At 37.0% G+C, this 21,440-nt stretch overlaps 2 protein-coding genes across 4 annotated transcripts; one reads left to right on the forward strand and one right to left on the reverse strand.

Annotated features, from left to right (window-relative positions):
• Nucleotides 1-1,418: 1,418 nt before the first annotated feature.
• Nucleotides 1,419-9,916, reverse strand: mettl8 (methyltransferase 8, methylcytidine). Of its 2 annotated transcripts, XM_047369629.1 has the most exons (11): nucleotides 9,789-9,916; nucleotides 6,066-6,222; nucleotides 5,826-5,917; nucleotides 5,576-5,733; nucleotides 5,384-5,464; nucleotides 5,224-5,273; nucleotides 4,592-4,652; nucleotides 3,595-3,734; nucleotides 2,664-2,770; nucleotides 2,066-2,131; nucleotides 1,419-1,700 (listed from the first exon to the last, which is right to left on the reverse strand). In XM_047369629.1, the coding sequence occupies exons 2-11, from the start codon at nucleotides 6,215-6,217 to the stop codon at nucleotides 1,546-1,548; spliced, it is 1,062 nt and encodes a 353-aa protein (XP_047225585.1). In that variant the 5' UTR covers nucleotides 6,218-6,222; nucleotides 9,789-9,916; the 3' UTR covers nucleotides 1,419-1,545. The 2 variants fall into 2 exon arrangements, with proteins under 2 accessions (XP_047225585.1, XP_047225584.1); XM_047369628.1 differs by having other exon boundaries at nucleotides 5,384-5,733.
• On the forward strand, nucleotides 9,875-20,647 carry dcaf17 (ddb1 and cul4 associated factor 17). Of its 2 annotated transcripts, none has more exons than XM_047369626.1 (14): nucleotides 9,875-10,009; nucleotides 10,094-10,197; nucleotides 12,289-12,379; nucleotides 12,478-12,614; nucleotides 12,713-12,791; nucleotides 13,065-13,154; nucleotides 13,232-13,339; nucleotides 13,440-13,542; nucleotides 14,751-14,890; nucleotides 16,023-16,132; nucleotides 16,255-16,339; nucleotides 16,438-16,521; nucleotides 18,368-18,523; nucleotides 20,024-20,647. In XM_047369626.1, the coding sequence occupies exons 1-14, from the start codon at nucleotides 9,881-9,883 to the stop codon at nucleotides 20,129-20,131; spliced, it is 1,524 nt and encodes a 507-aa protein (XP_047225582.1). In that variant the 5' UTR covers nucleotides 9,875-9,880; the 3' UTR covers nucleotides 20,132-20,647. The 2 variants fall into 2 exon arrangements, with proteins under 2 accessions (XP_047225582.1, XP_047225583.1); XM_047369627.1 differs by having other exon boundaries at nucleotides 10,094-10,146.
• Nucleotides 20,648-21,440: the final 793 nt, after the last annotated feature.

The following is a 21,440-nucleotide window of genomic DNA, read 5'->3' on the forward strand; positions in this document are numbered from 1 at the left end:
TGCAACCAGTGGTCAACAGGGAACCTAACAAGATGTGGCCATACAACTACACTGACAGAACTGATGTTAAGGGCATTTATCAGAGAAGCAGTCAAGAGGCCAGTGTTAAAACTGGAAGTGTTACAGAGATCCACAACTCTGGTGGGAGAATCTGTAGACAGGATTACTATTACTTATGCACTCCACAAATCTGGGCTTTATGAGAGGGTAGCAAACAGGAAGCCATTAAAGGCTTGCAGGTGTCCCTTCTTCCCCATCTAAGGTACAGTGCCTTAAAAACTATAATAGAACGGTTTAGATCAAAGCATATTCATTAGAATGGCCTAAAGACCAGAACTAAATATAAACAAGAATCTGTGGCAAGATATGAAAAGTTCTATTCACACATTTTCCAACACCTTTAATTACTGGATGTACAAACCTGGTGGAGATATACCCCCAAAAGACTTGAAGCTGCAATTGCAGCAAAAGGTAGTTCTACAGTGTTGAGTACAAATGCACACAACACTTTTCAGATTTTAATTTGGAAAATATTTTTCAAACCATGGATTTTTTCATTCCGCTTCACAAATATGCACCACTTTGTGTTAAAACTATCACACAAAATCATAACACATTAGAGATAGCGGTTGTAATGTGTTCAAGACACTTATTCTTATAAAATTCTAACTTTGACAAGGGTAAATCATTGATAGTAAGTTTAATAAGCTCTTCCAATTTCATTAGTTTATTTAAACTTTGTTAGTATTTGCTAACCTCCAAAATATTGCATTGTAGGTGTATACAAACCCAATTATTTTAAGCAGTGGCACCCCCAGATATTTTTCACATGGGGCCATTAAAAACCTCAACGTAGCACACCAAAATCAAAATCAATGACTGACTGATAAAATGCTGTTGTTGTGCTATTACTGTATAAAATGAACTACAGAAAAACTTATCAAATACCATTTGTCTTTTGTTTTATTTTTACAAATTAATATTTCAGACTGACAAGAAATGAGCAATTAAAGTTTCACAGCCTTCAAATATTCTCAATAGTTTGACTCTTAAAAATAAACAATATTTTTTCTTTTTACAAAATGCAACCACTAAAAACAATAACCTTTATGGAAACTATTTACTAAACTTCAATCACAGGTAAAATAACTTCAAACAGGTAGCAGACTTTCAAAAGGACTGCTACATGAACAACTGTAATAACAGCTGGTTAAAGGAAAAGGCAGGTGCAATCACTGACGCGTGGAGAACTCAGCTTCAGTCGGTAAACCAACAATTTACCACATCTGGGGGGCCACTGGGGTGGGGTACCCCCCCATGGCACCACTGATTCTTTCCAAGTTTCCTTAAAAGACCCATTCTTATTATTTCTGATTATTAACACAGTGAGATGGGAAAAGAAGAAAAGATGGCAAAACCACATTTTACGTTAGTTTATTTCACTTATTTTCCTGCAGTTAAAATTTTACACAAATTGAATAAATGAGGTTTAAATAGTATCGAACATGTAAAAAAAAAAGAAACACAGCTGTGCTTTCGGGGCTTTTAGGGTGGTGATGGTGGAGGTGGTTTCCTGTACTTGCTCTGCATCCACACCCGATGCATTACAACTTTCTTTCCACGATTCACTTGTAGTCGTTTGTCCTCCAAATTCTGAATTTCTTCAAGTCCAGCTTTGGAAAATAAATCATGGACCTCTTCTGTAAATAATCCATAAAACATAATCAGCAACCAGAGCTGCAGCCGGTTATTAAAAATATAAAAATTTTTATATTATCTTTTTTTTTTTAATTAAGGCTAGTTTTTCAAATTCTATACACATGGGAGAAAAACTTGAATTAAAAAACATATTCACTGTTCAAGTAAGTGATAAATAAAAAATATATAGTCAGAAAATATTGGAATTGATTTACAAATTTGAAGTATTTACCAAGGCAAAAAGTACACAACTGCTTAGTTTAGTAAACACCGAACTCTGTGTCATACATCCTGAATAAGATGCTGTCACCATTTATTTCCCTGCATGCATGAAGTAAAGTGTACATCTTTAGATCAGTACCAATACCTTTTGTAAAAAAGTAAACACAGGTTCCATCTCCACGTGTGTAGAAATTGTCTGATAAGCACCGACCTGAAAATTAGAAAAACAATAATGACTTCATTAAAGAATACACACGTATTTTAAATGGCAAAATAGACCTCACACAGTGCATTACAGGGTTGCTAGGCAGTCTGGGAAACTGGAAAATTACCAATTTATACTTCACTTTTTTCAAGGTATGGAGGAGAATGAAAAAGAGCATAAATAAATAAATAAACAAATAAATAAATAAAAGAGAGAGAAATTCCAGACTTTCTTCGTTATGCTATTATCCAAATGTTGTGTGTCCTTCCTTCTTTTTTTCCTTCCTTCTTTCTTTGTTCCCTTCCTTCCTCAAACTTCCTTTTATCCTTCCTTATTGTCATTCCTTCTTTGTTTCCTTCCTTCCTTTGAAACTGCCTTAAATTCATAACGAACTTATTTTTTCTTATTTGTTTTAAGAACAAAAAAGGACTGATGAACCAGAAATATTAAGTCTAAAATTTTAAATGAAAAATGTTTAGTAATTCTGGCATTCTAATTTGAATGGATATTTAGTTTTAAAGGCAATAAGAAGCCTCACCATTCTTGAACCTTAGCTGTGAAAAGTCGTATCTCCCATAATCACGAAAGAGCACAACTCCTCCATGTTTTAGATACGTTGAAAGTCGGTTGATGACTCTTTCCATTCTGCAAAGAAACAGAAAACAAATCATCATATTCTGTGGTTTAGTGGGTGTAGAGCAAATAAAAGTCAATGCAAGTGTGAACAAAATATATGCCATGAAGGAATATTTTTGTTCAGATGTCAAAACACCAAACCCCAAGAAGCAGCATTTTTCTTTGCACAATAGGTCCAGCTTAGTCAAAGTGGATGAAGAGCATCCGTGAACATACATTTTCAAGTCTTGTCCAGACCTAAATTGGATTTCTTTGACTGGACCATTCTTAGACAAGAATGATTTGATCTAAACTGTTCCTTGGTAGTTCTGGCTGTATGTCCTGCTAGATGATTAACCTCTACTTTCACTGCTTCTAAGAGATTTGATCAAAAATCAACTCTGACCAGCTCCTCTGTCCTGGCTGAAGAAAGCAATCCCCACAGCATGATACGTCCACCACCATGCTTTATGGTGGGTATGGCATATTGAGTGTGAACTGCAGTGTTAGTTTTCTGCCACACTTAATGTTGTACATGAAAGCCAGAAAGTTTAGTTTCGATCTCAAAGGACCAGAACCCCTTCTTGCACGTATTTGCTTTGAAATTTAATGCAGAAAATTTTAATGTATCTTTTTTCTTTCACTTCACAACTATGCACTACTTTGTGTTCATCTACTGAATAAAATCCCAGTAAAATACAGTAAAGTCTGTAGTTGTAACATGACACAGTAAGAAGAGGCACTGTATTTAGGTTTTAAAAAAATGCGGGAACAAGAAGGTGGGTTGGAGTGTTGTGAATGGGCTGCTAGCTAATAAATTAGTCAAACACCTTTATACTCTAACCTTCACCTACCGTTGTGGATGAATGGAGGAGAGCACAAAGACTGCTAGGATAACATCCAGGCTCTGAGGAGGAAAAGGAAAAGAGGCCGCCTCCACACAGATGTCATGAACAAAGGCATGACACACCGAATCATCATAGTCTGGATGGTCCTATTAGAGGAAGAGAAACTGAGTCACATTCACTAAATTGTCACTGCTCCCAAATTAATCTGGGAACTTTTCTTTGGCACACAGCAAGTAAAAGAAGTACTGAACAACTCAACGTTTTTCTCAGTTTAAATATTTGTAATGGGACCTTTAACATAAAATTCACACCAGATGTCAGCAACAACCTAAGTTACCTTCATATACAAAGAACTCAATGCAAATTTTTCCAGAAATTAAGTTAGGGGTAAACAGTTGTAATGACACAGGAATTCACTTTGAATAATAGAGATTTATCAAATACTTTGTAAAAAAAAAAAAAAAAGCTGTTTTATGAGATGATGTGCACCTTTCATCCTCCAAACATGGTGAGTTGAATGACCTCCAAAGAGTTCACTTTTGTCCTCAACTGACCAGACTATATTCTCATTATTTTCTCAGTATTTCACCACTTGTATAAATCTTCTGCAGCAAACTTTAAACAAGCTTCAACTTACTTACCTTACTCAGGCTTTTTAGATTTTTATTTGTAAAACAAATTGAAAAAACATGTATTATTTTCTTCCCCATTCAAAATGAAGTGCTATTTTTATCATATCCCCAAATAATACATTTAAGTTTGTGGTTGTAATGTGACAACAGGTGAAAAGGTTCAGGGGGGTGTGAATATTTTTGCAAAGTCCTGTCTTTCAGTAGACTTAGTATAGCAGGATTCTTTGAAACATAACTTAATCTTGGTTTAATTAAATATCTCCATCCTGTTTTAGTGATGAAGTAAAAACACATAACTGTCAGTTCGTCTGGGATTCAGTCAGCCTCAGGTCAATATTATAACATACATTTTTCCTACTAGTAATGCTTACCTTAACCAGCCGAATGGCGCGAGGGGAGAAGTCACAGCAGTATAAAAAGGAGTCTGTGTTCCTGTGAAACATAATATAATCAGCATTAACATAAATATGGGCTGGTGTTAGTGATTTTTTAACATATCGGTATCGGTCCGATTTGTAAAACTGGGCCGATACGAAAAAGCAATCTTGTTGTTTTTCTATGTGTTTCGTGTGTTGCAACGAAGGATTAAGGGGTGTTTAACTGAAGCAGACAAGTAATGTCAGTGGTGTGGTCGTTATTCACGGTGTCAAAAGGGTAGGGATATATATTAGCTATTGGTCATAACAGCAATATTAATATCGAATATCAACATTGGCCCAAATGTTCATATTGGTGCTTCCCTTTTTAAACTACTACCTCTATCAAAGGACCTATAGCACATTGCTTCAGATTTATGGCCAAAGTTTGTTGCATTTAATTGATGTATTAAAATAAAGTTTATACAAATTACATTGTGTGTTTTAAAGTCCAGAAAGAAAAATTGAAATCTTAGAAAAGCAAGATTTGGAGTCTCTAGAGAAATCTTTACAGTTGTAAAATATGATGAAATATGTAAATCTTTACAAAAGTAATTATGTGTAAATCAGTAGTAAATATGACCTACTTTATGGTATTAACAATGGGAAATACGCTGTTACCAACTCCACATCCAACCTGAGGAGAGGAGAAATGGAAAGCTAAGTTAAAGTGGTTAAATAACTTTGCAAACATGTAAAACTAAGGAAAAGGATGAACATGAACAGTAGGTTAAAAGTTTTGAAAACCTCCAAGATCCTGAAAGATGCATGCTGCCCAGGAAAAAAAGAGGTCTGTGTGACAGTTTGATTTGGGTCCGGTGCTGCTTCCTGGAAATAAAAGGTGTCTGTTCTTTGGTGGTGCTGAATGGGATCATTGTGTGGACACAGTCCAGTTTCCCCATCCGTCTGGGAGCTGCCGCTAACAGAGTCTGCTGCTACCTGATGACTGTAGCATGCGTTTGTCTTCCTTTTTTCTCCAGATGAAGGAAGCAGTTCTGGGAACTCTAAAAACAGCCACCTGCGATCTTTGAAGAACTTATCCTGGTGCACCTCATAAAACTGGTCCCAGTACTGGCAAGCATCTGTGTCAAATTTACCTGAGAGAAGGGAAAAGGAGTAAATGTTTAACATTTTTTCCACATTAAGTGGCAGACGGATGAGGTAAAGTATGTGTGATTGTGTTCATAACCTTGTTCTGTTAAAGGAAGTCGTACACTTGAATTTTCTTCTGCCCTCTGCCGAGCAGCTTCTTGGTCCGCCTCCGTCCACTGCACATGGTCCCTAATAGCGAAAGCATTAAAAAAACTGAAAGAACTCGTCTCGACTTAAGTAATAATTTCAAACATACTCCCTATTCTATTCTTTAAATATTAAATAATAATGAGTGACTCCAAGTAGACAGAATCAGATTAACAACATTATCACCAACCACATGTTGTGTTTAAAGACGTCATCGGGGTTGGTCAGAATTCGTGAACCCAGAGGAGCCGTGGGTCTTGCTTTGGTGCTCTTTAATCTCACATAAAACCGAATGAAGGGAGAAGCCCATTTGAACACCGAGAAGCTCCATTGCTTGTGCATTTACTCTGCAAATTATCAAGAGGAGAGCAATTATAACATTTAGTCTATGGCTAGAGCCTGAAACACAAAATAATTATTAAGAACAATACACAGTTTTAAAATGAGACCAGGAATAGGGAGGCACATCAGGAAAAAAGATGGACAAGTGCGTGAAAAGCACCTCATGCCCACTGTTAAGTATGGTAGAGTATCTGTGATGAGGTGGGCCTGATTTTCTTCCAAAGACCCTGGGAACCTGGTGTGATAAACTCCTTGCAAAGGTTATGACATTTTACATAAACATCTGCAGGCCTCTGACAGAAAACTGTCAATAGGCTGTCATCCACACAGAACCACTTGAAATAACTTTATTAGTTGTTTGTTGCTGGGCAAAAAAAACTATTATAATATTTTATTAAGGAACAGAAAATGTAATTAACAAAGATAAAAGGAGGCTTCAAAATTCAAAAAGATGAATAATAAAAAGGTGGCCTAACAGGCAGTATGGGGAGAAACAATTATTCAAGCATTTTTTACAAGAGAGAAAACTTAAACCCCTGTAGTATAAACTTAATTTGCAGTATTTTTTGACTCCTAAACAGTACTGCAAATGGGTTTGTACAATAATATTTTCCTAGATGAGAAAGTGAAATTTTGTACTTCATAATTGTAACCTATATTGTACCACAATGCTTATAGGAATTGTACCTTTAGTTTATGACAGTTTTTGAATAAATCAGATTAGTTATTAATCAAAAGTATTTTAATTTGTTCTTTCAGTTTGCATTGGAAACAATGATACATTGGAAACATGATTGTTAATTTGAATCTGTATCATGGTTAATCTCAAAACCGTTTAAAGCAGAAAAATATTTTGCTATATTTTTGATTATATCGTCCAATTCTAGTTGTTTTTTGATATTAAAACTATAGAGACCTTTTGACAATAAGAGTTTTGATGAATTACTAGATAGCTTAGATACAAGAAAAAAGAAACTTGAATTGTCAGATATAATGAAACAAGAAGAGAACATTTTCTCTTTAGGCATGCACAAGTATTTTTGGGGTACTCCGGCTGCTTCACTCCATCCAAAAAACTCACATCAGGTTGACTGAAGGTTCTAAACTTACCACCATTTATCTATTGGCCACTAGAGCTAGGCTCTAAACTATGGAAGCAAATCGTTACCATATTTCAAATGAAAAAGCATTTTCTGAAATGCTTTTTCATTTGAAATATGGTAACGATTTGCTTCCATACTAAACCATCTAATTCTTGCTTCTCTTTCTAACGCAACTCTCCACAGGATAAAGTGTGCATATGATAAATGGATGAGTCGTGTGTAACAAAATACTGGACAAAACATAAAAAGAAAAATTCTCAGACAAAACATCTCCAACTCTTACCGCCTTCCGATTATACATTAGAAAACGAGGAGAAACTAAACACAAAGAAAAAAAGCTGTGTAGTAATTTCAAAATGCGCAACAATGGTTGTCCATTTTTTTCCGTTTTGGCCATTTTTTATCGTGTTACCATGTTTTTTGTTGTTGTTGTTTTTTACAGGACATACAGGTCCTTCTCAAAGTATTAGCATATTGTGATAAAGTTCATTATTTTCCATAATGTAATGATGAAAATTTAACATTCATATATTTTAGATTCATTGCACACTAACTGAAATATTTCAGGTCTTTTATTGTCTTAATACGGATGATTTTGGCATACAGCTCATGAAAACCCAAAATTCCTATCTCACAAAATTAGCATATTTCATCCGATCAATAAAAGAAAAGTGTTTTTAATACAAAAAACGTCAACCTTCAAATAATCATGTACAGTTATGCACTCAATACTTGGTCGGGAATCCTTTTGCAGAAATGACTGCTTCAATGCGGCGTGGCATGGAGGCAATCAGCCTGTGGCACTGCTGAGGTCTTATGGAGGCCCAGGATGCTTCGATAGCGGCCTTTAGCTCATCCAGAGTGTTGGGTCTTGAGTCTCTCAACGTTCTCTTCACAATATCCCACAGATTCTCTATGGAGTTCAGGTCAGGAGAGTTGGCAGGCCAATTGAGCACAGTGAAACCATGGTCAGTAAACTATTTACCAGTGGTTTTGGCACTGTGAGCAGGTGCCAGGTCGTGCTGAAAAATGAAATCTTCATCTCCATAAAGCTTTTCAGCAGATGGAAGCATGAAGTGCTCCAAAATCTCCTGATAGCTAACTGCATTGACCCTGCCCTTGATAAAACACAGTGGACCAACACCGGCAGCTGACACGGCACCCAGACCATCACTGACTGTGGGTACTTGACACTGGACTTCTGGCATTTTCTTCTCCCCAGTCTTCCTCCAGACTCTGGCACCTTGATTTCCGAATGACATGCAGAATTTGCTTTCATCCGAAAAAAGTACTTTGGACTACTGAGCAACAGTCCAGTGCTACTTCTCTGTAGCCCAGGTCAGGCGCTTCTGCCGCTGTTTCTGGTTCAAAAGTGGCTTGACCTGGGGAATGCGGCACCTGTAGCCCATTTCCTGCACACGCCTGTGCACGGTGGCTCTGGATGTTTCTACTCCAGACTCAGTCCACTGCTTCTGCAGGTCCCCCAAGGTCTGGAATCGGTCCTTCTCCACAATCTTCCTCAGGGTCCGGTCACCTCTTCTCGTTGTGCAGCGTTTTCTGCCACACTTTTTCCTTCCCACAGACTTCCCACTGAGGTGCCTTGATACAGCACTCTGGGAACAGCCTATTCGTTCAGAAATTTCTTTCTGTGTCTTACCCTCTTGCTTGAGGGTGTCAATAGTGGCCTTCTGGACAGCAGTCAGGTCGGCAGTCTTACCCATGATTGGAGTTTTGAGTGATGAACCAGGCTGGGAGTTTTAAAGGCCTCAGGAATCTTTTGCAGGTGTTTAGAGTTAACTCGTTGATTCAGATGATTAGGTTCATAGCTCGTTTAGAGACCCTTTTAATGATATGCTAATTTTGTGAGATAGGAATTTTGGGTTTTCATGAGCTGTATGCCAAAATCATCCGTATTAAGACAATAAAAGACATGAAATATTTCAGTTAGTGTGCAATGAATCTAAAATATATGAATGTTAAATTTTCATCATGACATTATGGAAAATAATTAACTTTATCACAATATGCTAATATTTTGAGAAGGACCTGTAAGTAAACGGTATGCTTTAAGTCCAAAAAAGTGAAATAGAATAAAGCTACCGAACGGCGGCGCTGTGGTTTTCCATCAGAAATATTAATCTATTTTGTCCGTAGAACAAGACGGCTAACAAACGTGCAGCTCTATGAGCTAACAACCAGCTAACTACAACACTAACCGAGAAGCGACATTTAATTTCTCCAGATCAAATATATTTCCTGCAAATTATGCCGTACTGTTTCTAACATTAAGACGTCTGATTTTCTAGCTATATTTAAATTCTGCAGTACTTTCGCGACATATCGAGGTTTTTATGTAAAATAAAAGTTATATCCGATGGTTTTCGTGCTAAGGGTGAGAACTACTGCGATCTGGAAAAGATTAAAGTTGGTAAAAAGCTCTTCTTTTTGGAGAACATCGCTGTCCTTACCTGGATATGGATATCGTGTTCCGTCTGTTCGAACCTTTGGAGGTTTTGGTTCGTTGAGCAGCTCCGCCTGTAGAACATAAATCCGCCTGCAGATGGCGCCCCTCCGCAGAAAGAGCGCTTTTAACGCCGTCGAGCTTTTGAACCAAAGGAGCAGAGGAATCAGGGATGCTGGGACTTTACACAGACTCTGCTTGAAAATCCTCAGAAACATAATTCTTCATGTAACATAAGGCAACAATTTAAAGTTTAATCTATACCTGTTTTTAATACATGTTTTACTATACATGATTATTTCCTCACCGTAGGAAAACAGGAGCTTTATTAAAGTATGGAGCAAGACTTCAAAATCAGCAATCATGTATGAGAGTGGTAGAGTCTACTGTGAAAATTACCAGAACTGCTACAGTTGGTGAGTATGGATCATTGACTTGTATTATTTACAGTGTAACCTCTATGCAGTCATATCAAAACAGCAAATTTAGTCGATACAGAAGTGTCAGAAGACACATTAAATACCTAAACTGTTTAGGTTATCAGTTGAACTGGGGATATACACTTGCTGGCCACTTTTTTAGGCACACTAGGTTAGGTTGGACCCTCTTTCACGTTCAGAACTGCATTATTTCTTCATACCATAGATTCCACAAGGCGTTAGTAACATTCCTCTGAGATTTCGGTCCATGTTGTCGTGGTGACCTTGCACAGTTGCTGTTTATTTGTTGGCTGCTCACCCATGATGTGAATCTCTCGTTCCACCACATCCCAAAGGTACTCTGTTGGACTTAGATCTGGTGTCTGCCAAGGCCATTAAACTCATTGTCATGTTCAAGAAGCCACTTCTGGAGGATCTGAGCTGTGTGTCATGGTGCTTTTTTCTGCTGTATCAGAAAATAGGTGCACTGTAGTGATTAAGGGATGGACGCTGTTCGTACCAGTACTCAGGTAGGCTGTAGTATATATAAGATGCTAAGTTGGTAATAAGATGGTCAAAATGTGCTGATATCCCAAATACTATTACACCAGCATAAACCATTGATACAAACCCAGATGGATCCATACTTTTATGTTGTTTACACCGATTTTTGATCTTAAAGTTGCAGCTGAAATCAAAACCTATTGGACAGGATTATGTTTCAAATGTGTTACTGTCTAGTTTTGATGAGCCTGTGTGAATTGTAGCCTCAGTATGTTCCTCGTAATTGAAAAGAGTTATACCCGGTGTGGTCCTCTGCTGCATGTAGCCTATCTGCTTCAAGCTTTCTGGTGCTACTCATTTCAGAGATGCTACTCTGCATAGGTTGGTTGTAACGAGTTATTATTTGAGCCTCTGTTGCTTCTATATCTTTTGGACCAATCCACCCATTTTCCTCTGACTGCTGGGCATTTTCATCTATACAACGCTCACACACTGGGTATTTTCTTTCTTTTTAGTACCATTCTCTGTCCACTAGAGGTAATTGTGCATGAAAATCCCAGTAGATGAGGAGTTTCAGAAATATTAGACCAGGCTGTCTGGCACCATCAACCATGCTACGTATAAATAAACCTAAATCCCTTCTCATCCCCATTCTGATGCTTGGTTCGAAGTTCTACACGTCGACTTAACTTTGTTTAGATGCCTTAATGCATTGAGTAACTTCAGTGTGATTGGCCTATTTATAGTTTGTCTTTACTAGCAGTTGAACAGGTGTACCTTTTAAAGTGGCCAGTGAGTGTATTTCAGCCTCAGATTTCTGTTCTCCAAAGAGAAACAGATTTCCCTCTTTGTTTTTTTATGGGTTGAGACTTGGGCCCCTTTTAGGTCCCCGTTGGCCCTACACTGAACCACAATAATCTCTTGTTGTTTGAAAAAGAGAGTGTAAGAGTGTGTGTGTGGACTATTCTTTTGTGTAATTTTAAATGAATAATAATAATAATACCAGAGTTGGATTATTATTCCGACAAAGATGGTTGGAGCCTCACTAAATCCATACAAAGATTTGTTCAATTTAATTACGCAGACTTTAGTTAAGCAATTAGATTTCAGCTGTCAAGGTCTTACAGAAACATGTCAGTGAATTTGAATTAAAGATGGAGAGTATTATTATATGACCATAAGCAAACCATACCATATTGTAGTTTTAACATAAGAAATGCTGCTGTAGTTAAAAAAGGCATAAAACTAGCAGTTAACGCCATAAAGTTAAAGGACAGATATTTACCTCGGTCAAAGGTTGAGTGGTGAGTAGATTATTTTTTCCTGTTGTTGTTTTGGGTTTTTAACTACATTAGCAACACACTTCTAGCAGTTCTGAAACAATCTAAGCTTTAGACACGTCTGAAGGATATGGATATTTTGCACTTAAGACTTTTTGGCATCATCTGTATTTTCTCTTCAGAAATATCAAAGCTTAACTTATATAACGAAATAGTAGATAAGTGGGGAGAACATGGGCCTGAATATTATTTATGTCAGACCTTTATAATGTTCTAGCATGAAACTTAAATCCTCTGTTTTCAGTGTTCATGATCAGCCGCATAGTTTATACAAATTCCCAAAGAGGTCCAAACAGCAGAAAATTGAAGACGCCCTGCTTTGTCAGAGCCCTCTTGTGAGTACAACTTAGACATATTTATGTAAAGACAAACTACCTGTTAAAGAGTCCAGTTAGATAGATTTTTAATTTGTTAATTTTTTATTTTCTTTTAGGACAAAACTTTATCCTCTCCCTCTGAACATAAGCCCTGCCTATTAGCTCTGACAGCAGATAACTGGCTCTGTCGCATTTCAGCTGAAACAGGAAAAGAGCTACAGAGAGTTTATCTCTCTCCTAAATACAAGTTCAGGTAAATTTAATGATCTCAATTCTTTGTCTTTTGATTGGTTAGGATTTATTTTATGTATTTATTTCTATATTTGAAACCTTTCATTTTTTATTTTTTAGGTATCTTGCCTGGAATGTTTTACAAGAAACATTTTATGTTAAATCTGTTCAAAACAAAGAAACACCCTTGGCAAGACAGGTAACAAAGTATTCATGTCTCAGGGGTCTACATCTTTATTACTTTCCAGCTTTCTATTTATTAAAATGAATCAGATAAATGTATTATTTAAGAATTAAACATTTTTGATGGACTGCTTTGATTTATTAAAATATTTCCCAAAAATCTGTTGCTAATTGCTACATTTTAGACTCCATTAATAAACGCCTGTATTTTTTCCCCCTCTTCCAAGAAACGTGCAGTTTTATTAATAAATGTTAAAATGAATGTAACCTTTTGCTTTTTTTTCCTCAGGCAGGTGTATCGCAGCATGCTGTGATGCACCTGGCCATTTTTCATGTTTTCCCCCTGCAAATTGTGGGCATTTTAGAGATAAATAAAAAGGTATGTAGGTTTATCTAAATATATATGTGTCCCTGATTTGGGATTTATGTTCTAAGATGAAACTAATTGTTTTCCAGGGGTTTGGAAGTGGTGTTACTGATGTGGTTCTGTCCCAGGGCGTCCTCGCTGTGTCTTACAGTAACAAGTCAGTGAAACTCTACAGCTTGGAACACATTGTCCAAAGAGTATGTATGTGTTCAGTTGGAACAATCTCCATCACCATGTTATTGTTGAAACTTATTTGCAGATTACTTGAGATGAAAATAATAATGTCTTTGTTTTCAGTACCTGACTGAAGAGCTAACACTGGGACAGCAGAGTCCACTGCTGGGACACAAAACTGTCGGAGATGCTCCGTTTGGTATCCCAGCTAACATCCAGGTCACAGGTGAGGCAGTAAAACCCTCTGGTATCCCTTCGTTTTGTGCTCCATCTGTGAAGCCATTATAAACCTCAGTCCTCATTATACGTTACTTAATATTCAGGAAACTTTCGGAACTCAAATACGAGTTTTAGCTATTTGTTTCTAAAAGAAAAAACACAAAAGTTGGATTTTTTTCTCCAACCCCATAGCGCAAATTGAAAGTTTTTTTGGTGGTACTATCTGAGCCTGGTAGCGTCAGAAATTACCAATGATTCGGATCAATTTAAAATTTTTGTTGACACAAAAATAATTGTCAGAGAAATTTTATGTATAGACATATTTTATGTTATTATTATACCTGAATTCTCTAAAGTTATAAGCTCTTAAATGCTCATTATTTTTTTTCTTTTCACTTCTTTAAATACCTGTTTAGTGATTAAAGTCTCTCTCTTCATCTTTTTTTTTTTAAGAAAAAAACAAAAAATCCGGTCTTGTTCCCATCGAACAGTTGCAAACTGGGGAAGAGTATTTTCCAGGGAATTATCCGAGCCTAGGAGTTTCAGAAATTGGCAGCAAATGGATTCTGATCAATCTTAATTCTTTGTGGAAAATCTTTTTGTAAATAAGTTGCTCCACCTGTGTCCATTGGACACCAAAAAGTGCTCATTAAAAGCTTACCATTGAAGTATAATGTATCAGCATATTTTTTCGAATTTAATATTAAAGCCGTCCTATAAAATGTTTTTTCAGGAACCACTTTTAACCTGTAATGTTTAGTGTGATAATGTAACAGATTCTGGATGACAAAAAAGGAGACAGGATTTATGCCTGCTGGACACCTTTTCTCAGTGCACAGAACCAGTTAAAACAGTTGTAGCTGTACCTCCAAGGTGATAGTTGAAACTTTCTTACATGCATGACCAAAAACATCTGCTGCACAATATTTGATTGAAATACACAACAGCAAATATCTGTTTTTTTAGTGTTTTTAGTCAAGCGTTCTTGCTGCTTCATTGTGATTGGTTCTTAGAGTTTAACTCCACCTGCTTTTACATATACATACATATCCACACTTAAAAACTCTGGGTTAACTTAACTAGTTTGTTGAACCTCCTTCATAGCAAAGGGACAGGTCAGACTGGGTTAAACATGCATGGTACCTGGGAACATGGGTTTTTAATCTAAAAGTCAATCTAATAGTTCTGCTTTCCTTGTATTTTTTTTATTCACAGATCCGCCACCACTTCTTTTTGAGGCATTCTCTCACAATGGTATCCAGATCGGTGGTTACCCTTGGCACTACATTTACACTCCACCACACAAAAAACACAGAGGGACTCACCACATCGCTTCACTCAAGGACAGCACTTTGGTAAAGTCAGGGAGTCTTCCTCATCTCTGCAGGACAACATCCGGTTTTAATGTTGCATTTAACAAAAGTGTTTTTTTGTATAACATAAACCTCGAGGTTTATAATTTAAAGAACATATTCCTACTAACTAACGGATGAGCTAATCATTTTAAGAGTTTTTGGGGCAAATTATGAACATGAACCTGATTAGTGTTGTCTTTTAAGTGCAAATCAGTAAATTTTGAGTGGGATAGCATTAGGCCCAAGTACTGAAGGTGGTGCGACAGTCATTGTATCAGTAGCGCTTATTTAGGTTGTTTTCTTTTCAAATATATAGTTTTTATTGTTGCTACTCAGAGGGTTGGATGGAAACTGATTTAACTCTATGAAATGAGGTTTGAAATCCTTCGCAATGTGATAACTTTCACCTTCCACATAGTTTCTAATTCTTGCAGTGCAAATTGCAGGTTGGAGTATTTTGGACTGTGTCTCTAGCAGCTTTACACATTTAAAGACTAAAATGTTGCCCATCCTTTTTTGCCAAATAGCTCAAGCTCAGTCAGATTAAATGCAGAGCTCCTGTGAACATCAGTGTTTGGATTAAGGTCTGGACTTTGACTGGGCCGTTCTAACACATGCTTTGATCTAAGCCATTCCATTGTAGCTCTGGATGGATGCTCAGGATCCTTGTCCTGCTAGAAGGTGAACCTCCGCTCCTGTGTCAGGCGGACTGTATTTACTTATTAGGTGACCTATAAAGGCAAGTGGTTGCACTGGATTTTATTTAGCAGTATCGGAGTACAGCAAGCTGAATGTAAATACATGACACACTCTTCAGATTTTTGTTTTTAAATGAACTATAATTTTTCATTCCACTCCACAATTATACACTACTTTGCGCTGGTTTGTTACATAAAATCCCTATTAAACATGAAAATGTGTCGCTGTAACCTGACAAAGTTAGACAATGTTCAAGGGGTGTGAATGGGACTGTGAGTAGCAAAGCATTACCGCTGGTGATAAAATGTCCGAGCATGTCCCGCATTGTCTGACCATCAGTCTAATTTCAGTGTGCACGTTGTTGATGCTGTGTTGGTTGAGCTGCAAGATGTGTTTGTAGCATGACATTAAATATTTACCTTTATGACATTAGGCGACAAATGGAGTCCAGAACATGAACTGTTGCTCTCTGGAGACTGATGTCATCTTCTTCCATCCGGCCGATTCGGGGAGAGTCATCCACGTTGGACCTACCACTATAAAGTGAGTGATTCACTCAAGGTTAACATTTTAATTAGTAATATAAGACAACACTTTTATCTTCTTTGTCACTTACACATACAGTATGATTATTTCTGTGGGTTTTTTTTTGCTTTCTTTTGAAGTGTGCTGAAAATCATCAGCGAACTAAACAGTCCTTTGCCATCAGAGGTAGCTGAGGATTTCTCTCTGTCAACACATCGGAGCAACGTAAGTGTGATGTTCAAAATGTTTACCATATATGAGATGTTGATGATGTACAGTATGTATTCAGGGTGTTGAATGTTGCTGCTGTCAATGCTCTGCAGCCTTCCCCTCGTGTCACCGTCACATCATCGGGCCGTGCAGTGAGATCGAGATTTCATCAGCTGGATGATGACCCCATGCAGGAGGTATCAATGGACAGTCCTGAACCTTAAAGGGAACATATGCTTTTAAATCCTTCTTTTTCACACTTAAATCATTCAGTTGTGGTCTATATAAAGTGGAACTGCAATGCTTTGGTCTGAATTCCTTATTATTGTAGCTCCACAGGCTCCTCTTTTGACCCTGTTTTGAGGTGCATCTGAGAGCAACTCGTTTTGGTGCGTTTTGGTCCTCCATCCAGGTCGAAGAGCGCTCCATTTTAACTCGTTCGGCCATTTTTGTAGTTTGAAAGCAGGGACACAATTACCTAGCGCCGCAGAAACAAGACAAAAATAGTAAATAGTAAAAACAATGCAAAACTGTTGTTTTGTAATAATAATAATACTATTCAAAACACGCAGTACGGTTCTGTCCTGAAGGAGCTAAAAGCAGCACACAACGCTAACATCAGCAGAAGACACAATGCTACATCTATCAAAACAATGGCCAGGACATCATATCAACACACAATAAACTCATGTGTACAATAAAGTTTTTTTGTGTCCGTTGCTTCTGGTGGCGGTTGTTGAAGAACTCATCCTTGAAGTGGGGAAATAGGAATTTCCCCTCTGATGGTTGGACATTTCCATTAAAAATAATATTTAACCAGGCACTTCAAAGAGGTTCTGATGCTGTGGGACGGTGTAACGAATTGTGTTCGTTTATACACTCAACAACCGAACATTCATACTTATCCAGCTGCAGCATCACTGTATTTGAGCTTGGACTACAAAATCGCAGCGAGAAATAAAAATGGGGGATATGCATAAATTGGTGGCCGACAAATACTGTGACGTAACAGTTCAAAAAACATAATAACAGAGAAAACTGAAGGGATTGAACAATATGATCCAAACAGAATATAAAGACATCTATGCAGCACCTGGAGAGACCAAATTCAACTTTTCGGCACTCCTACAAACTACAAGTATACAACAAAATGTATTTCAGGACTAGAAAAGTGGATTTTGCATGTCCCCTTTAATATAAACATAATATACATTTGTTGTACTCTTGATATAATTTCCCTTGAGACCCAAAAATGACTCTAAGCTTGTGTTTTATTTAGAGTTTAATTCATGTGAAGACAAAGATAGACAAACATGGTTTATTCCTTGTTCTTGTTTGATTAAATCTGCTTATGCTTCTAAATGCAGTTGCCCAGAATCTGTGCGGACACACAACCGATCCACAGTTCTGCATTGATGTATTTTTCATCCGACAAACATTTTACTTTGAATCAATCCCGTCTACATAAAATCCGATCTTCTGTAATCCATCTTTGAACTCCTCTGTTCGGAGAAGAAGTAGCACCCTCAGAAAGCTAAAATAAACACAGTCTAACATCACCCAGTTGTCTGGACCAAAAAAGTTCCAGTGGAACAGGCTGGGTTTGTTACGAGGCCCTCATCACATGACCAGTCTACAGTTAGATATGAATGAGATCTGGTCGAACCGTCCGTGCTGAGGTCACACCTTTAAGTCTGGCAAATGAAATGCATTCAGGAATTTGGTAGTCACGTATCTTTAGAATTTAGCGTTTTCTCTAGATAATGCTGCTAATTAAAATAATGAAATAAAGGTTTTTGGTAACTTTCGAGGCTCAGTCTGTAGAAATGTTTACTGTGTAGTTTGTTTAACAGATCTTGTGCTTACAGATTATTTTTACATGTCATTGTGACCTTTCTGTACTAATTTTACATTTTAATTAAAGTGGAAAAAAGTAAAGCAACTGTGAAGTAGCTTTTTTACATTTGTTTCATATTTTTATGCAGAGTTTATTTGGAGTAGCTGTAAGTTTGTCGAACTCACAGCAGCCTTTTCATACTTCAGACTTTTCGGTTGCTGGAATACGAGGACGAGCTCGACCTTCTGGCCATAGGGGTAACTAACGGGGAGGACGAAGAAGGCAGAGCTCTCATCCAGCTGCATGACAACCAGACAGGAAGATTACGGCGAAAGATTGATCTGGTTGAACCTTGGGATGAGGTGAGTAATGTGGACGCTGGGTAATTGATGCTTTGCTATTTTGGTCCTCTTGCAGTTCCCGTGTAATTTCTTTCCTATCAGTAGAAACAAGATGATATAAAACCTTCAGAAAATTATATACATTCAATAAAAATTATATTTCAGTAGTTTTGTTATTTACAGGTGTATCGCATTACTATGTCCTGAAAAAGTTCAAATTTTATTGTCCTCTATTTCAGAAGGTCAAACTTATTTTTGTATACATTCATTTCAATCCTGTAAGACTAACAAAGAAAAATACATAGGTGGCAATTAGAGAAGTCTTCCGGGTTGAATTTTCGTCAAAACTCCATTACACATAATGACACATTTCAAGCAGAAATTTTGAATATTACATTAATTTAAATGAAACACTTTTCATTTCTAAATGTTTTGTAATGGCCATTTTATGGCCTACACATGCTGTATCAGCATATTCATAGAAAGTTGTGTGGAAGGAATAAGTGTAATAGAAAAAGGTGTACCAGCGACAACCACAGCCTTGAGAGGATTATCAAGGAAAATATATTGAAGAATTTGGGGGAGCTTCACAAGGAGTGGACTGAGGCTGGAGTGAGCACATCAAGAGCCACTACGCACAGATGGATCCTACACATGGGCTACAAATGTCGGATTCCTTGTTTCAAGCCAACCATGAACCAGAGACGTCAGAAGCTTCGTTCCTACCTGAGCTAAGAAGAAATAGGACTTGATTGTTGTTCAGTGGTCCAAAGTTCTCTTTTCAGATGAAAGTAAAGTTTGCATTTCATTCATTTCACTTGGAAACCAAGGTCCTAGAGTCTGAAGGCAGAGTGGAGAGGCACAGCATCCACGTTGCTTGAAGTACAGTGGAAAGTTTCCACAGTCAGTGATGATTTGGGTTCCCATGTCCTTTGCTGGTGTTGGTCCACTGGGTTTTCCAAAGTTCACAGTCAACGCATTATTCAAATTTTTTAAAATACTGAATTTTGTGTTTTCATTGTCTTTGTCTTTGGGCAATAATCATCAAAATTGCAATGAAATAAAGGCTTAAATATTTCACACTGTGTAATTATTAGTTATTGTTTTCTTCCTATCAACTGTAGAACTTTGAGATTTTGTTGGAAATGCATTACAAATAAAATCTATTATTATTATTATTATTATTAATGAATCTATATGAGTTTCTTTTTCTGAAATGAGTGACAAAAATAAAGAACTTTTTCATGATAGTCTAATGTTTTTTACATGTACCTGTATGTCCAGACATCAGCAACAAGCTTAACTACCAAGAAAATACTGACTTAACACAATGGTAAAGCACACAAGTACAAAATGGTTTGTTTATTGGTACCGAATAGAAGCAAACTGGGAGAAAATAATAATGGGTGGGTATAAAATGGGAACGGACTTGGTTGAAGGGGCAAACTGAGAAAGTAAGGAAATGACCATCAGGCTGAGTAGTCTGTGTGTGAACGGATTTGTTTCTACCCTCTGTTTCAGACTTATCCACATGAGCTGTTCTTCGACAAAGACACCATTGTTCACATCGAGCAAAAGAGCAGCAACTTCTGCTGCCATGTTTACAAACTCAGGACCATCAGAAAATGACTAATGTGACCAAAAGCTGCTCAGAAATACAACCAACACCTCAAAGATATTGTGTAATATTTTTCAATGTAGAGTTTTAAACTTGTGGGTAATTGTATATTTTATTTTGTCTGAATAACAGTTTTTTTTGTCATTGCAAACATTCTTTGGTTTTAGTTTTTTACAACATTAAAATTATGTATTTTTCCAACTAGCTTTCTGTCTCTTTCTTTCCATCACGCACATACAAACCAGTTTAAAGTAGATTTTAAGAAGTAAATTCAGCAATGCTTAGATTTTCATGTACTAACGTGTACTGTTTGCTCAGACCTGCTTTAAAGCCCGTGGAGATCGCTCCTTTCAAGCAGTCACACCACAACTGTGGCTGAAGACTTATTTGTTTCAATTTTTTTTTTAACTTTAATTTTAAAAAAATTTATTGAATTTTGTTCTTTTATTTGTTTCTTATCGTGAAGCCTTTGTGAATTTTATCACCGAGTGGTACTAAATAAATCAAATTTACTCACCTTTTTACTACACTGTAGTTCTGTTTTTGCTTCATTTCTTACACTTAATGTTTCAGATCAGCAAAGAAATTTTTGTATCAGACAAAACGAAAATACAAAAAACAGTTTCCAGGTGATGTACATTCATTAATCATGAATGTGGATTGTGGCCTCGTGGTTAATCATGAATTAACTGTGATTAACCACATCTTTGGAAAGCTGAGTTCAATTTGAGTAACCACACCCAGGCCTGATTACCACCTGACCGCTGGGAAACAAGAAAATTTACTTAAGCAGAACCTGTCTCGCAACATGAAGTAGGCCAAAAGATTTCAGAGGGCAAAATACCATGCCAACATCTAAAGAAATTCAGGAATGGTTGGGGAAACAAGTTAATTGAAATCTATGAGCCTATAAAAGGTTAAAGAGCTGTATCTGGGGATCTGAGACTCCAATGAACCACAGTGAGAGCTATTACCCAAAAATGGAGAAAACAAAGAACGGTGGTGAACTTTCCCAGGAGTGGAAACAAAAAACTGGGAAAAATCATCAGGGGGGCACATACTTTTATACAGCACTGTAAATGATCTGAACCGTCATTTTTTCTTATAATGCCTTAACAAAGATGCACTGATCTCTCTTTTACTGGTTTACACCAATTTTTGTGTTTGTTCTCAGACAAATGGGTAACAGCATGGATTTTTCATTGCACTGAATAAAAGAAATGCTACATTTTATTTCTATTTTGGTCAGTGACACTAAACGAACAATAATTAAACTGATCAGCTGTCATTATTAAATATGAGTTTTTTCCACAGATTTTG

This window comes from Girardinichthys multiradiatus, chromosome 7 (genome assembly GCF_021462225.1).
Source record: "Girardinichthys multiradiatus isolate DD_20200921_A chromosome 7, DD_fGirMul_XY1, whole genome shotgun sequence".
NCBI classification, from domain to species: Eukaryota; Metazoa; Chordata; class Actinopteri; order Cyprinodontiformes; family Goodeidae; genus Girardinichthys; species Girardinichthys multiradiatus.

Bases quoted from the DNA above. Each gene is read 5' to 3' on its own strand.
- mettl8 (XM_047369628.1), bottom strand. From the start codon at position 6,217: ATGCACAAGCAATGGAGCTTCTCGGTGTTCAAATGGGCTTCTCCCTTC. The intron at 5,918-6,065 runs GTTGGTGATAAT...TTTCGCTATTAG, and splicing joins GTCTTTAAACACAACATGTG to GGACCATGTGCAGTGGACGG. The intron at 5,274-5,383 runs GTTTTCAAAACT...TCCTCTCCTCAG, and splicing joins CATCTTTCAGGATCTTGGAG to GTTGGATGTGGAGTTGGTAA.
- dcaf17 (XM_047369626.1), top strand. From the start codon at position 9,881: ATGGCGCCCCTCCGCAGAAAGAGCGCTTTTAACGCCGTCGAGCTTTTG. The intron at 14,891-16,022 runs GTAAAGTCAGGG...TTATGACATTAG, and splicing joins CACTCAAGGACAGCACTTTG to GCGACAAATGGAGTCCAGAA. The intron at 16,522-18,367 runs GTATCAATGGAC...TTCATACTTCAG, and splicing joins ATGATGACCCCATGCAGGAG to ACTTTTCGGTTGCTGGAATA.